This window comes from Gambusia affinis, linkage group LG08, assembly GCF_019740435.1.
Source record: "Gambusia affinis linkage group LG08, SWU_Gaff_1.0, whole genome shotgun sequence".
Classification (NCBI taxonomy): Eukaryota; Metazoa; Chordata; class Actinopteri; order Cyprinodontiformes; family Poeciliidae; genus Gambusia; species Gambusia affinis.
Genome location: NC_057875.1, coordinates 17060042 through 17075600, shown reverse-complemented (window position 1 = coordinate 17075600; position 15559 = coordinate 17060042). Strand labels below are relative to the sequence as shown.

The 15559-nt window shown below is 37.5% G+C and overlaps 1 protein-coding gene across 2 annotated transcripts in view; it reads left to right on the top strand.

The window, feature by feature from the left end:
• The window catches only part of necab2 (N-terminal EF-hand calcium binding protein 2), a 103405-nt gene that overhangs the window by 23699 nt on the left and 64147 nt on the right, over positions 1-15559 (top strand). For both annotated transcript variants that reach the window (XM_044123612.1, XM_044123611.1), the window contains exons 3-5: positions 6648-6756; positions 10838-10863; positions 10990-11087. In XM_044123612.1, the coding sequence (XP_043979547.1) occupies positions 6648-6756; positions 10838-10863; positions 10990-11087 (233 nt within the window). The remainder of the gene's footprint in view (positions 1-6647; positions 6757-10837; positions 10864-10989; positions 11088-15559) is intronic.

Genomic DNA, 15559 nt, shown 5'->3' with positions numbered 1-15559 from the left:
ATAGAGTTACTATGTGAAGCCATTAAAGTTGCTACACATCAATACTGAACACCAAATAACCCACCAATTTGGGTTATCAGAGTTTGGTTTGATCAAAGCAATCCAGTTCAGAAGACTTGGAAGGACATGGACATTTAAATGCATTTAAATCTTAAATTCTAAACAATAATTGAAAGTAGCTTTGTATACTGTCCTCTTTAATCATATCTATTTTATTAATTCACTTAAAGTTCTGCGTTTATGTTGATTTGAATTCCTAAATGTTTAATTTTGATTCGCTAAACCATGACAGCTTTCTGTGCAGGTGTCATGACTTAAACAACGTAAATTTACTTCACTCACTTTTTTCTGCAGTGCCACTTCTAAATATGGCAACCGTTCTTTTCCTCTAATGAATTATAAATTCTCCATTCTCCTTGTTCATGCTGCTGTTTCTGTGAATAGATTGTCAGGGGAGTCGGTGCGATTTAATGTGCGCTTCAGAGGAACTCATTTGTCAACAAGGACCAGATTAACTATATCTGAGTGCAGTTTTAGTGGGGGGGTTTTAATCCAGCTAATGTAAAAAGAAGCCTAACTGTTCCAACTTTTCCCTCCCATTTCCCTTCAGAAAATAATTATTTTTAGGCAGACAAGTGGAGGGAACCAGATATTCAGAAACAAGCAGAAGTACAACAAATGTGTTAGTTGATGACAGATGGAGAACCGATGGTTGTTTTCTGAGCCTGGAACCAGGGTCAGTTTCCCCCCTGAAGTTGCCATGACAACTGATCATGGCAACTCAATGATCAGTTGAGCGATGTACATAATGATGTAAAAGACAAAGCGAGGCAAGTAACTACAAGGAAGTACAGTACATCCGTTCTTTTAAAACTCACAAGCCCTAAACCAAAATTAGATTTTTGTAGCAGAGCAGTTTTATAGCAATTACATCATTCTTGTGAAGAGTCAGTATATCCAAAGAATAGGTTATCGTTTTACAGCACTTTGGGATTAAGAAAAGCATTTCACTGTGGGTGAAAAGCCTTGGCAGCAAGTTTACTTTCTCTTTCTTTCGATCAATTTTCCCTCAGGAAAACGGATAACACCTCCTGACCTCTGAAAAGGGTGCAATCTGCATTAAGAATGAAATCAGCTACTCTTGCAGAGCGTATAATCTCATGTTTACAGAGATGAATCAAACCTGAACCTCTTCTGGCCTGATGCGGTGCCATTAGGCAGCCTTGTAATGATGAGGTACGTTCCTGGCATTTCCACAACCTGAAATCTGCTCCCCCCACAGATGTGAGCTTATGCAGATCTGCCTTTTTCTGTGATTGGCTTAACAAAGAAGTTTTTAGGTGGGATTAATTTGGGGGCATTTTCAGACAGAAGACCCCTGATGAAACAAGTGGTGTGTTTATGTACCTGATGGTAAAATGAAAGAAAGAATAAGGGTCTCAATTTGCATAACGTGATTCAATGAATGAACAGATTACAATGTTTGATTTGAGTTGGGTGTATGCAAGTAAAATGAGCAAGTCTAACAACTTTTTATGTTCTTTACAAGCATTTTTCTTTGAGTGCTTTGTTTATTTTGAGATTTTCTCAAAGCCTAATCTAACATTCATGTATTCATGTTAGCATCTCAATGACATTTTTGTAAAAAAAAAAAACATTTATAACTAATTACTTCTCCCGTTGTATGCAGAAGTGAACGTCTCCTTTCCAGGTAAAAAAGACAAAAACAGAAGAACATTACATGTCAATCACAATTCGATGCCCAACTAGTTTTCAGAAGTGTACAAACATATTGAAATGCCCAAATTTTGTGATATTTTTATTTTTCTAAACTGTCGCACCTTTAATTTACAACTCAAAACAAATGACCTCTCAGGAGGTACATTAAAATAAAAGCAAACAAAAAATGTTGCAATGAACCTGGTTGCAAACTATTAAAACTAATGTTTTGTTGGAACGTCTTAGATTGAATTTAAAATATTTAGTCGTCTTCGATTTTTGTTGATCACTATATCACATCTTGACTCCACAGTGTTTCCCAAATCTTCTTTCAAGCCAGTCCAATTAAAGAACTTTAACAGGAACACTTGTTTATACACATGTATATTTATATATTATAGGTACATTGCAATGAAATAAAATAAATTACATGTTGGTTTCCTTTATTAGTTTTTTCCAAACAATTTACCTTTAACATAACGCAGAAAAAAAATGGTTTGGAACTCCCACTATTAATATGGACAATAAAACAAAATGCTTATCACTAATTTGACAATGCTTGAATATCAGGCACCATACTGATAAATGTGTGCCATATTTATCAGCCATTACTCCACTAAGCATGACCGTTTTGTTTTTACATCCGTTCATGACTCATTTTTCAGCGTTGCTGTAAATCCCTATAAACCCAAAGCTATTTAATAATTGTGAAAGCAAAACCAAGCAGGCAGATATTAAAGCAGGTGTATTATACTAGTATTACTTTGGAGAGTAGAGCTTTAAGGTATATTTTAATTTGCTTTTTTTTCACCAAAATAGGAAAAAGACCCTTCCTTTCTCTATATGAGCAGTGACTTTATATATATTCTTTGCTGCTGCATCAATTGACCTTACTGGGGGTTTTTTTGGTTGTTGTTTGTTTTTTCCAAGTTAGTCTTTGTCTTAATGGCAGGCATCACCTTAAACTCTCATGCTACCAGAAATAAGTTGCTCTGGTAACTTATTGCTTTGTGTATTAAGCACATTTGACAGAAATCTTTATGGTAACAATTGATTGTAGCATCAAAACATGCAGCGATTTTGCAGCTGAGAAGTAAGTAATCAGCAGATTCAAATCAAAGACCTTCAGTGACTGCAGCTTCGCCTGCACTGCATCTCGTCTCCTCCCTGCTGCTTTATGGTACATTTGTGCGAGTACCTTTTCCCTTGCATTAAAGCCATTTCCTTGATGGACCTTTTTGGACAATAAAATAAAGATCGTTTCAGCAAATGATGCCAGTCTGCAGAGTCTCATTCGCTGGAGGCAGGATGCTGTTGCATCACCTCTGATGATGGTGACTTGCGTGATTTCTGAGCAGAGTGCTTATCTGAGTTGTACATTATTTATGGAGGGGTTTGCTTGGTGAATGCTGGCTGCAGCACCAGGACATGGAGGAGAGGAAGCTGCAGAAATTATCCATGGATGTTGCTCAGCAGTAGCCCTTTGAAGCCTGGCTGTCCTATTAGGAGAATACAAAAAGAGAAACTCCCAACAGAGAACACGGACGTTGCACATTACATTTGTGTACGGCTGCTTTGGAAAAAAAAAAGAAAAAAGCTTGAAAATGGTTAAAAAAAAAAAAAAAAGTGGGTCAGGAATCAGGGAAGATGTAGGTTTTGTTAGACATGTAATTGAGGAGTGTGTTATGCTTTTGTAAAATGAGGTTAGCATGGTGTGTTGATAGAGGAAAGTGGGGCTCAAAAATGGGTCATAGCTGCATTAAACACCAGTTTTTCTTTTTTTCATGGCTCCGAATGTGAAAACATGGTGGACATCAGTTGGACAGTCACAGTAGGAGTGATGCTGTGGAACCAAGAAGTGACATTTCAGAAGTCACGCCTTCTGTGATTTAAAGGTTACTCCAAGCACACTGATTCTTTTAGTCTTATTAGGCATGCCGCAACATTTTTGAGAAATACTCTGCTGTGTGTATCTGTAATAAGATGAAAGAATAGAATGAGGAAAGATGAAGAGAGTTGTGATTTTGACAGAGAAGAAAAGTAGGCACTCGAAGGACCAAAAAGAGCCTCTCTGACACTACAGTCAGTTTATTTTTAGGAAAACTGACCTAGAGTCAGCTTTTCTCTAGTATTAGCTCAGAGGTAAATGTGAATATTTGTCCTTTTTTTATTGCATATATCTTTGCGTATAGTAATGAGGTTACACTGCTTTTCGTGAACAACAGATAACTGGAGGGGTATTGCTTGCCAAAACTAAAGATCACAGTGAAAACAAGTTTTAAAAGTGCAGAGGGAATAGAGGAGGCAGACGTGAAGAGCAGCATGTATGAACTCTGTCCTTTGGAAAAGCTGCAGTCCCCTTAGCCTCGTGGTTTTTCTGTGCTCTGCAGCGGTCCCAGAGCCGCACCCAGTAACAATACTTAACCATAGACTCACTCTGATGGCAGAGTAAATTAATATTTGATATCAAGCTTTGTATGATGGAGAGACAGACAGGCCAACAGTATGGCTGACACATGTAGATAATGACATGCTGCATAGCTACCAAAACCTAAAAACTAAATAAGATACAGGTTAAGGAAGTTATGAAATACTTAATGGACTGGGGCTGACTAAATTTAATCTTTAATTTCTGCCTTCAATTTTCAATTACTGTCAGGATTCTGAATTGTTTAGAATTTTTTGTTCATTTGTATTTCTCTGTTCCTTAGTTTCGTTTTCTTTTATTATATCCACCTTGTTTCTATTGAGTCTGGTTATTTTAGTTTATGCTTATTATTTAGTGTCATTTAGAATTTATTTCAGATTTTATAGTGTTGTGTCTCCTCCTCCTTCCGTGCTTCCACATCTCCGTCGTTTCCTCAGTCTGGCTTCTGCTCTGCCTTCAGACCTGCAGCTCGTTGGCTAATCAGCCCCAGTCTGTTGTTGCATTATTCACTCTATTAGCATTTATACACTTTCTGCTCTCTCTCCTTGCTGGAGTCTCATTTTCTACCCTGTTGCTCCCTGTGATCGTCCGGTTTCTAAGTTGTTATTTAATTTATTTATTTTTTAAATTAAATCTTCACCTCCTACCTGCTGCTTCATTCTGCTCTGCATTTGGGTCCTACTCCATCTTCACCGTAAAAATGACAATCATATTACTTGAAAATCAGAAAATGGAAGATGCATATATTTTTTCTTAATTTTTTTTTTTAAAGTTGAACATAATTGAAGAGTACAAAAACAACACATCCATAGAGCTGTATAAAGTAGAAATTAATTCCTATCAATGAAAAACAAATAGAAAGTTAAACAAAAAGATGGTTAAAAAAACTATGAAAATATGAAATGGAACAGTAAAAAGAATGGAAACATCAATTATTGCCAAATATAGTCATTTATTTTTATTATTTTAATCTAATTTGTTATCACAACAATCAATTTAGACTTTGCAATTTTGGGAAAGCATTAGTAGTTTAAATATAAAAATTATAGCATTTGACCACACAATATTCAGCACTGTTCCACACAGGCCTGTTGTGAATCCCTTTTCAATATTAACTACTTTCAAATCACTCCTGCTGCATCTTTGTTTTCTGCTTCTCTGTTTTTTTTTTTCTTTTTCTTTTCTATCTAACGGGCAAGGTCAGGAACTACTTTCCCAGCCATAAAATGTAAATAGTTTTAAACTATAACGTATGCTGTTTTGCTTTTGAAGCATTGTAAAACTGGTGAAGGATTCTTCTTAAAAAGAAGAATCTTTTTAGAAAGATTCAGCTAATCAGTCAGCTACGAAAGTTCAGAGCAGCAGATGGCAAGTTCATGAAATAATGCAACTTGCCCTCAGCTGATGTTGCATGAAGGGATCAGACATTAAGTAATGTTTCCCGATCAGGCTGAGGCAGACTGGAGGAGATGATGGAGCAATCCTACTGCAGCTCAGACTGACCGTCAGGATGCATGATCATAACATTAGTTGCAGATTAAAACACATTTAAAATTTTAAAAGTATACATTTGAAAATGCGTATGAAAAAAGCTGAAACATGGAAGTTTTCAATGTTCTTTGTCACAATTTGGAAACAGCTTGAAACTAATACAGCAGGTTACGGATCAATATCTGACAGTCTACAGGTCAATGGAAAAGTGTATTGATTTTGGTTTATATGTTCAGCTAGAGAAAGCTTCTCCTGCTGATCAGAAAAGAGATGAACCCTGGGACTTAATAAAATCGGCAACACTTTCAGAGGCTGAAGCAGCAGCCATTTCACCTTTTTAATTATTTATCCTCCAATAAGAAAAAAAAAACCACAAGTCTATTTTTGACTACGGTGGGAAGCTTGAAAGAAAACTGAAGCTACAAGAAAATATGTTAACGTTTTACTGTACAGTTCATCTGGAAAGTAATTAAAGCCTTATTCAGAATTTTTGAATTAATTTCTTTCCTCAAATGTTACAAGCAAATACTGAGAATGAACGTTTTTGTAGTTATTTCAACTACCAAGACCAGAGAATCTTATTTCTCCTGGTCTGAGAGTCCTTCAGGTACCGTTTGGCAAACTCAGCAAACTAGACAGTTGTGTGCATTTCCAAATTAAGTCTAATCAACTGACTGTACAACAAATGGACTCCATAAAAGCCATAAAAACATCTCAAGGATGATCTGTGGAAACTGTTCAAATTTGAGCTTCAATGAATATGTAAATGTGATTTTTTTCTTATTTTATTTTATTTTTTTTGGTTTACTGTTTTGAATAAATTTGCTAAACATTCAAAAACCTTTCTCCACATCATCATAACGGGGTATTTGTGTGTAGAATTTTGAGGAAAGATTGTAATTCAATAGAATTTGGAATAAGGCTGTAACATAACAACTATTAGATCTGCATGATCTTTTTTTTTCTCCAGACAATTTAAAAGCGATTTTGTTTTCTGTTTCTCCTGCAGATGATGGGAAGCTGTCTCTGGATGAGTTCCAGGCTTTCTTCTCTGACGGCACGTTGAACGAGGAGGAGCTGGAGAAACTGTTTCACACCATCGACTCGGATAACACCAGGTTAGCGTGCATACATGAACCACGCATGGCTGCATGAAGTGATGCCACATACAGAACATTTAGAAATGTGTGCATGTTTGTGTGCTCCCTGCACCATGACTTTGCGTGTTGATAACCACGTATAGGCAATTTTGAAACCAAAGGGTATATGTGCACAAAGTTGTTTTTCTGCTCTGCAGCTTCAGTTTGCCGTTTGAGTTGCGTGTTTAAGGAGCTGGGGGAAGTGGGTGAGGGTAAGGATGTAGAGTAAAATGAAAAAAAAAAATAAAATAATAATAATAATCTGAACATAATTCTAGTTAGAAAGTTATCCAATATGTCTTTACACATTTGAATTAAAACCAGGTTTCATGTGGTGCAAAAATAAATATTTCTAATTTTTCTGAGGTTATTTGGCAGAAATAAAAACATGACTAAATGAGCAATGCTCAGTCCCAGATTTGTTTATCAGTTTTAGCATTACGAGTCTAAAACTGGAACCACATGGGTCGGTGTGCACAGCTTCCATTATTTTTAATGAAAGTATCATTTTCTTTAAATCAAACACATTAAACTCCCTTTCATCATAACATCAAAGACCCATCTTGTCTGCACAGCATTTACTTGTGTGTTAAAGGTGCAACTAACATCTTGTTTCGTTTAGTCCAAAAGGATGTTTTAATTGTTAAAATAACAGTCGTTTTGGCATTTTGCTGCTCTAGCTCTAGCAGTGTGTATTAACACAGTACCAAGGTGTTTAGACATCAGAAGTTATATTGCTGCCAATAAATATGGAGAGGTTTATAAGGCCTTTTTTTTTTACATGTGAAAACTAGTAAAGACCCTCTGCCCAAACAGATAAATTTACCTCAATGTCATACTGCACAATGCTCAAATAAATTGGAGAAAAGCTCACAAGTTCCATGTTTGACTCAACAGGGCTTTGTGAGCCTGTCAGATGTTAAAGTTCATGACTGAAAAATCTGAAAAAGTAAAGTATGACTTCTTTCGGAAGGGTTTGTGACAGAACAAGTTTGGTTTTCAAAACTGTGTCAGAGTGAATAACAAAAGTTCTGGAGCAATGGCATAGCTTATCTTATGAGCTATGTAATAATCAAAGTACGTATTTTTGGTAAATGCGATGTTTAGCTAAGATAAGAGATAATATTGAATCGAACATTTCAGTTCAGCTTTACAGCACAGTGAAGTGTGCCTAATAATTTGGGCTTCCTGGAGTCTCTATCAGATATTGAAACTTGGTGTCAAACTTGGTCATCCACAGGACAATGATCCCTAAAACAGCACCAAGTAAACAACAAAAAGCCTAGAAAAGAAAAGAACCGGAAAGAAAAGAACCAATGTGTTGCAATGGCCCAAAGCCCAGATCTCAACCTGTTTGAGACTAATTGCACGTACTGAGCCAGGTTTCAGTTCTGCTGGAGGTTTCTTCCTGTTAAATGAGAGGTTTTCCTCTCCACTGTTGCTAGATGCTTGCTCACTATGAGGGACTGCTGTAAAGTTGATGACTAAGCGCAGGCGATTGTCTACTGTCACTATGAGCTCATCCCGGAGGAGTGAATGCTGCAAGTCAATGACTCGATGCAATCCGCTGGACTTTAACTAATCTGAATAATAATCTGAGATTGACACACCGTTTGATGACTGGGATCAGTTGGAATGTGTGTGTGTAATTGAATTGAAACAACCTTTTGTAAAGTGCCTCGAGATGCCATTTGTTGTGAAATGGTGCTAAATTAATAAATTGAACTGAACTGAATTGAGATGCTGTGAAGAACAACTGAAACCGTGATATGAAAGACACAGGGGGCCAAAATTCCTTCACTACAATGTAGGAGAAATATTAGAGTTGAAACGTGTCTCTATCATTTCAGTTCAATCAACCTTAGCGTTTTGGAGATTGCCATATGTTCAACACATTTGCTGAAATTTTAAGTCCCTCTGGTATTTTATAGTTTTCATATGTTGAGCTGTAAAAACGTCAGCGATCCAGTTTCCTCCTCGCCTTTCTTTTCTCTCTCTGTCTTCTTTGCCTTCATTATTCCATCCTCCAACACATTAACCTGCCTTGTACATTTTTTGATTTAATTGACTCTCATTAAATCAGTTCATTGACCCTTTATAATCAGCTCATCCATCCTGCAGTCAGGAGAGGTGTGCTGACACAGTGAGATCTGAATAATCAGAAGCCTGACTGTTAATTTACACAAGCTCAAGATCCTGCAGAGCTTTGAATAAAAAGAAACCAAGCAGAACAAAAGCTGACCTGTTAGCGTTGTTGGAGGGTTGAAGCTGGTCCCGTTTATAAATCCTGCTGCAGGCTTGGCCTTCTGACAGATTTTATCCATCTTTAAATCTGCGCAGTAAGTGGACCATGTGATTGCTGCCATCACCTATGGATGTTGGTCATCTAGCCTCGTGGAGATGGTCTCACTTCATAAGCCTTCTCGCCACAGTGGATGCAGGGTTGAGAAGTTCGAAAGTAGTGTCATGTAGCTACAGATAAGGTTATTGATTGAGCTGAGTGGAAGCAGAAATGGGGATTTGTTTCCCGTTTGAAGCAGGAAGTTGATGGATGGAGGAAGGGGGACAAAGCAGGCAGAGACTGAGCGATGCTCGCACCGAACTCGTTTTCCTCCCACCACCCTTCAACTTGATCACCTTTTCAATCCATTCTCAGAGCTGCCTGTCTCTGTTTCTGTCATCCTTTCATTCTGCTGTCACTCTGTCCGACACTGCATTCCCGGTATCCTCATCCTCCTCTTCTTCTCCATGTGTCACTCACTCCTGCCTCCAGTCCTTTCTACCCTCAGATCTTTATTGCACATCTGTCTGTATGCCTGTAGTTTTCTTGCACATAATGAAGCTTTAATGTCATAAATCTCAGGTAAGTTAGTTTTGGGTCTCTTTTAAATGCCACTGAATCATTCTGCTATTTGTCTGAAATAATTTTGTTTTTTCAACATTTGTTCTGTTTTCTATATCTGTATAATATTTGTTTCTACATTAAAGGAGTCCTGAAAAAGTTGACATCACATTAGAACATGACTGATTGCCTTGACAAAGTGTAAATAATTTCAAACTTTTCTGGGAATCTTACCGGCTAAAATGTAAGGCCCATTTCAAATCTGTGACTGCTGATATAAGAATAAACTGAAAGAAGATAAGAGACAGCCTTCTTCTGATATTCTGATGCTGATTTGATGTTTTAATACTTTTGCAGTGCAGTAATTTACAGATTGTTTTTCTTTTTTTTGATCAATGAAAAGTGAAACTAAATAATGCTAAAAATAGCTGCTGATGACACTTGGTCATCAGCTACTAGCTGGGCCCAGCATTGACCCCTTAAAGAAACTATGTTGCTATGATGCTTGCATCTTTTTTAAATAAAAGAAGTTTAATTCTCCTTTTGACTTCACTGGGATTGTCCCAGATGACATTAATCCAAGGATCTCGCTAAACCACGTAGTCAATTATACTGTAGTGGGTGTGCAAAAAAGATTGATCTTTTACTCAGTCTGAACTACGAGAAAATGTGAAATTCTCAATTTCAATAATAATTTAACCTTTTCATGGAGTCTAAAAATTGCATTTTTCTGGAATGACCTGTCCAGGGTGAAACCCTGCCTCTGTGCTGTTGACCGCTGGAGGTAGGCACCAGCGCCCCGGGCAGCCCCACTAGGGATGACCGTGTAAGATAATTGATGAATGGATGAATGACTCTGGATTTTGTATTGATGCTAGAGGTTTGCAGCTCATTCAGCCCAAATTTAACTGGAGATATTCAGGACTAAGACGGCAATTCTTATGCAGGATGACTTGCCATACCGTCCTCCTCCTATCACTCAGAGAAATTCTAGTTTGCAGCAGCAAATCTGTTTCCATCAATTGAGCTGGGTTATGACTGTATATCTCAGTCTACCATCAGGACATTCTTGAATTTCTCTCCTTCCTCTCCTGCTCTTTATTTTCTATAGATCTTGGTAAGACTGCATGCTAAAAACCTTCCTTTGTTTCTGACCCTGCTCTTCTTTATCCTTTCCTTTCTTCCCGTTTTCCCTCACCTTCCTGCTTGCTGTCGTAGTAATGTAGACACGAAGGAACTCTGTGGTAAGTAATCTGCAAATTCTCATATTTAAAACAAACTTTTCAATTAAAATTCATTCCTTAAAATTGCCCCTGACAAGTGGTGTGTTCCTCTAAATGCTTTTGTAAATGTTTGTATGTGCAAAACAGACTACTTTGCCAAGCACATGGGAGACTATGAAGGAGTTCTGGCCTCATTGGAAACGCTGAACCTTTCCATCCTCAGAGCAATGGATTTCACCAAAAGGGTAGGAATGAGGAATGACTGGCATCGGTCTAGACTTCAACTGAGGGGAGATATTTTCTAAATGAACTCCAGATGACACAGTTTCACAGTAAATATCACTCTCGGAAGATAATGATATTTATTTAGAGCCCACACAGTTATTTCATCTTTAAACTCCTCTTCATTAAGGTTGACTGGTGTGTGGAAACACTAAGTCAAAGCCAATCATTATGTAAAAGTTCACAAAATATTCCTGAAAGATGGCACAATAATAAAGCTTTGGAACTTCTTAGTTATATTGTTGAATAAGGGACCAACATTGGAAAAATTAATACTAGACGGTGCTCGTATGATATGATAAATTAATAAATATATATGAAATGGGTGAACGCTGTGATAGCTTGCCATAATACATAAAACATTGGTGATGTCTTTCTGCTTTGTATTCATGGCAAAATAATAATACAAAAGCTGTTCCCAGATACTGAATAAACAAAGTCAAATTTCTTATTTTCATCTCAACAATAAGGTTTTATTGAAAAGTTTCTCCTGTTCTGGCATTGAAGCAATTGTAGTTTCGAATGACTTTAAAACCTTATGATCTTTTTACCTTCTAAAACCTTTTTATATATAATTAAACAATTAAATGGTACAGATCTAAAGAGTAATTAGGTCAGTTTTTCACAATATGCATATGCAATATGACACTAATGGTATGTTTGCAATATATTGTGCAGGCCTAGCAAAGATTTAAAATCTGGATGTTTTGGTAGTAGAGTAGTTAGAAATTTAAAATGCTTATCTTAACTTGGACGTGTATTGATTTAATATGCTCATTTAATATATTATTTTGTGATGGCAAAAAGTAACACTCAACACATTTAAAATAACCTTACTTTTTATATTCATCTAACCTCCTTGTGATGTTTCAAATACTGATTTTATTTTTGCTTCTGAATTTCTAGCACAATTTGTGAAAATTACCATATTTATGTAAATTATGATTTCAAATTGCTGCACAAATGTGTCATGCAGGTGTAATGGGCAATTTAAGATGCAAGCTTGCAGTGGACCTTAGAGCCGAATTGTTCATTTGTTGTCTTTACTTTTCAACACAATGTTCTTTCTCTTACTTTGAGTCCAACTGCAGATATTTGAAATGCCTCCAGCAGAAAATAACATTTCCCTCTGCATCTAATAAACTTGAGTCCCTGTCAACCTTTGCCTGGCTGAGCAGAAGCAGCTCGTCCATATACAGCTCCAACGACATACGGTACAATGCATACAGTGCGTGTTCCCACCGTGTGGAAGTAACGATGTGTGTTTTCTGGCTGGAATCTAATTCTCTCGTTGTTTAAGCTGCAGTAAAATAATGGCACGTCAACTTTCTGCTGCAGTGGTTTAGATTGTGAGTAGCAGCTGGAGAGCAGCAATGTGCCATCCCAGTGTTCCCCCAATAAGCTAAATATAGCAGCTGCTCCACAGCCACACCTCCTTCATTCACATGTGGAGTATTTGTGTGTATATCTTTATCCTGCAGCTCTGTCTTTATCTGTCTTTTAGCTGCAGGCCATTCTGCAGCACTTGGACACACTGAGGCGCACACACTGATCTTTTAACACACAGCCTTCACCTAGTTTCTCTCTAATGAACACCCTTTGTTTAATCAATCAGTCCAGTGTGTGTCTTGTTCTTCTACTGTATCACTTGTGCTCTTTTCCTTTCTTCTTCTAAAGCTCATTCATACTATGCATCCCTCAATCTCCTTCTCTTATCCAGAGTCTCATTATGGGCATGTTAGTGAATTGCAGACAAGGCTCCTTTTTTTTCCCACAGCCACATCATTGCATCATATTTGTCATTCATGCCAGTAGATGATTGATTTTGTTTTGGTGCATTCTGACATTGAGGAACTGCAGTCCATCAAGATGGTTTATCTACATACATTGGAGTTTTCCCCCTTGACAAACTAGACTGGTCATATTACAAAAAGGTTTCTCTGAGTCTTTATTTGTTAGTGCTCATTATGTTCCCCACCCATATTTTATACCTTTCCCTTAAATCTGTGAGTTTAAGCAGAGAAAAGTCTAAAACATGGATATTGGCTGTCAGGGGGATGAATTTACATCTTCTCGTTCAGATTGTCATTGGTCTCTTTGGCCAAGCCCCAGACCTTGTCTAAGCCAAGACTTCTGTCTGTTGCAGCAAACTCTTAGTTCTAGCTTGGCATGATAATTTTATATAATTGTTTTTGCAGGGTGTATTTTCTGTCCTCTCCAGACGGTTGAGGCAGATGGTCGGCCATTTGACGAAAAGATTTGAGGGTTATCTGTTGGTTTTCGTAAATAACTTGTACTTATTTTCTTTTTATGATCCACTGAAACTGTGTGCTTGGGATTGCTTTGTGGGGTTAATCTGACAGATTGAACGTGTGAGTGTAGGCAGAGCCAGGACAAATCTAAAATATCTTGCAAAATAACTCGCACCTCTTGAACTGTTGTGATATTAAACACTGAAGACAATTTACTGTTTTATGAATAAAAATCTGAAAAGTCTAACTTGCAAGTGGCGTGCCCCCCTTTTATTAAGTACCCCTAAAAGTCTATTGTAACCAGTTTCCTTCAGGTGTTACTTAATTGACATAACAGGTCCCACTTCTTGTAATTTAATTTCAGTATAAATCTATCTAGTTTTGCTGAGGTCCACCACTCGGGTGGAAAACCCCGTTGACATGACAACCTTTATGAAAGAATTGCGACTAAATTTTACCTCAAGCCAGCAAATACAAAAAGGATGCTCTGCTCACATGAGTCTGGACTTATTGCCCGGATAGCAAAAAACCAGCTTGGTAAAAACCAGCCTTTTGTTCTGTGTACAGAGGGTCTGGACCCTCACAGTTGTAGTCTGTGACGGCACTGAAATTATTTTTTTCTCTTAGCTTGATGCTCTGTCAATAAATTGAAATACCTTTTCAGTGCTGCAAGTCTGTGCTTGCGAACTCGGTAAACACAGAACACTATAAAAACTGATTGATCTATTAGTTTCACACTATGGTCCTTCTTTGTAAGCAAATGGAATGGCACCCTGTTTACTGAAGGATTTCCAATAAAAGCTACGCTTTTCTTGTTTTAAACCCATGCTAATTATTTTTTTTTAAATGTGTCCTGCTGCCCTAAAAGCAGCACAGCTTTAACATCATGGAGGTTTTACAATAAGGAAATTACCATTTAACTTGTTCACTTTAGATTTCAGTGGTTTTATTGTTGCAGGTGTTTTGAAAAAGCTGCCTAAATAGTTACTAAACAACATCAGAGCAAAGAGCGATGTATTCACCTTCTGCACTTACCAAGCGACGCAGCTTAAATGCCCTTTTCTTTAGTCTCTTGCATTCAGATTCTCCCTTCTTATCTCTGAAGAAACACTAAATGTTTCATGCTTAGCCAGCTCTGGTTTCTAATGGGCAGCTGGGGCTTATCGGCTCCTCTGGATAAGGCCTGAGTGAGCCGTCTGAGAGCTGCACAAATGGGAATAGAAGGTTTTAAGGCTCTGAAATGGGTTGTAATGGCTGCATATGTTTCAAATTTAGCCTCTAAAAACAGCCGTCGTCTTTCATCTTCGTTTTTTTTTTTTTTGCCTGTTTAAAACTTACATATTTATAATAAAAAGAATTGGTGATATAAAAACCTCAAGTCAATTTATTTACTTTGAGAGGTTTTTCTTTTGTTTTCTTTTTTTTTTTTTGCTTCTGTCTCTCCAGAAAATCTTTAAACTTGAGGTAACCAAAGGGCGACTGTAAGGCGGAGCCAGAAGACGAAGCATTTTATTAGTTTGAGTAGAAAGCTGCAGAATGAACCAAGCTCTTTTTAGAGCCCAGTGAGAATTGATTACCGCCACATCCACCTGAATAAATACAAGGAGAAAGGGGGGGAAAAAAATGAGTGAGATGGGGAGGCAGAAGTTGCACTCAGCAGTCGTCTGCTGCATTGCACAAAAGAGTTTTCCTCCTCTGTAAAGTAGTGGACTGGCATCCACTGGTGGGTCGGGAATGAGAACGGACCTGTGGACCATTCTGTCCAAATTTATGTGACAACAGTGTTGGCAAAGTTACGCTGTTTAAAAAAAAACAAAAAAAAAACGTAACAAGTCTTTGTAGTGAAAAATGGGATGAATAAAATGCAGTTCCAGGAATAAATCATGGCATAGCAATAAACTGCAGTGCCTTTAAAGTCCTCTAAATCATTAATTAACACAGAAAAGGAATAAATCATGAACACAGAAAAGAGCTGAGATCGGCAGCTGTTATGGATGGAGTTGGGCCCATTGCCGCTGTCCAGAGGGATATTGATGTTTTATGGATCAAAATCACTCATCAAGCTCCCATTCTTCCTGCAGAAGGTGAAACCAGCTCAGAAATAACTCATGCAGATCTGATATTTCCAGTTAAGTAATATAGGGTTGATTAATTTAACCATCATATATCGATGACGTCTTGGC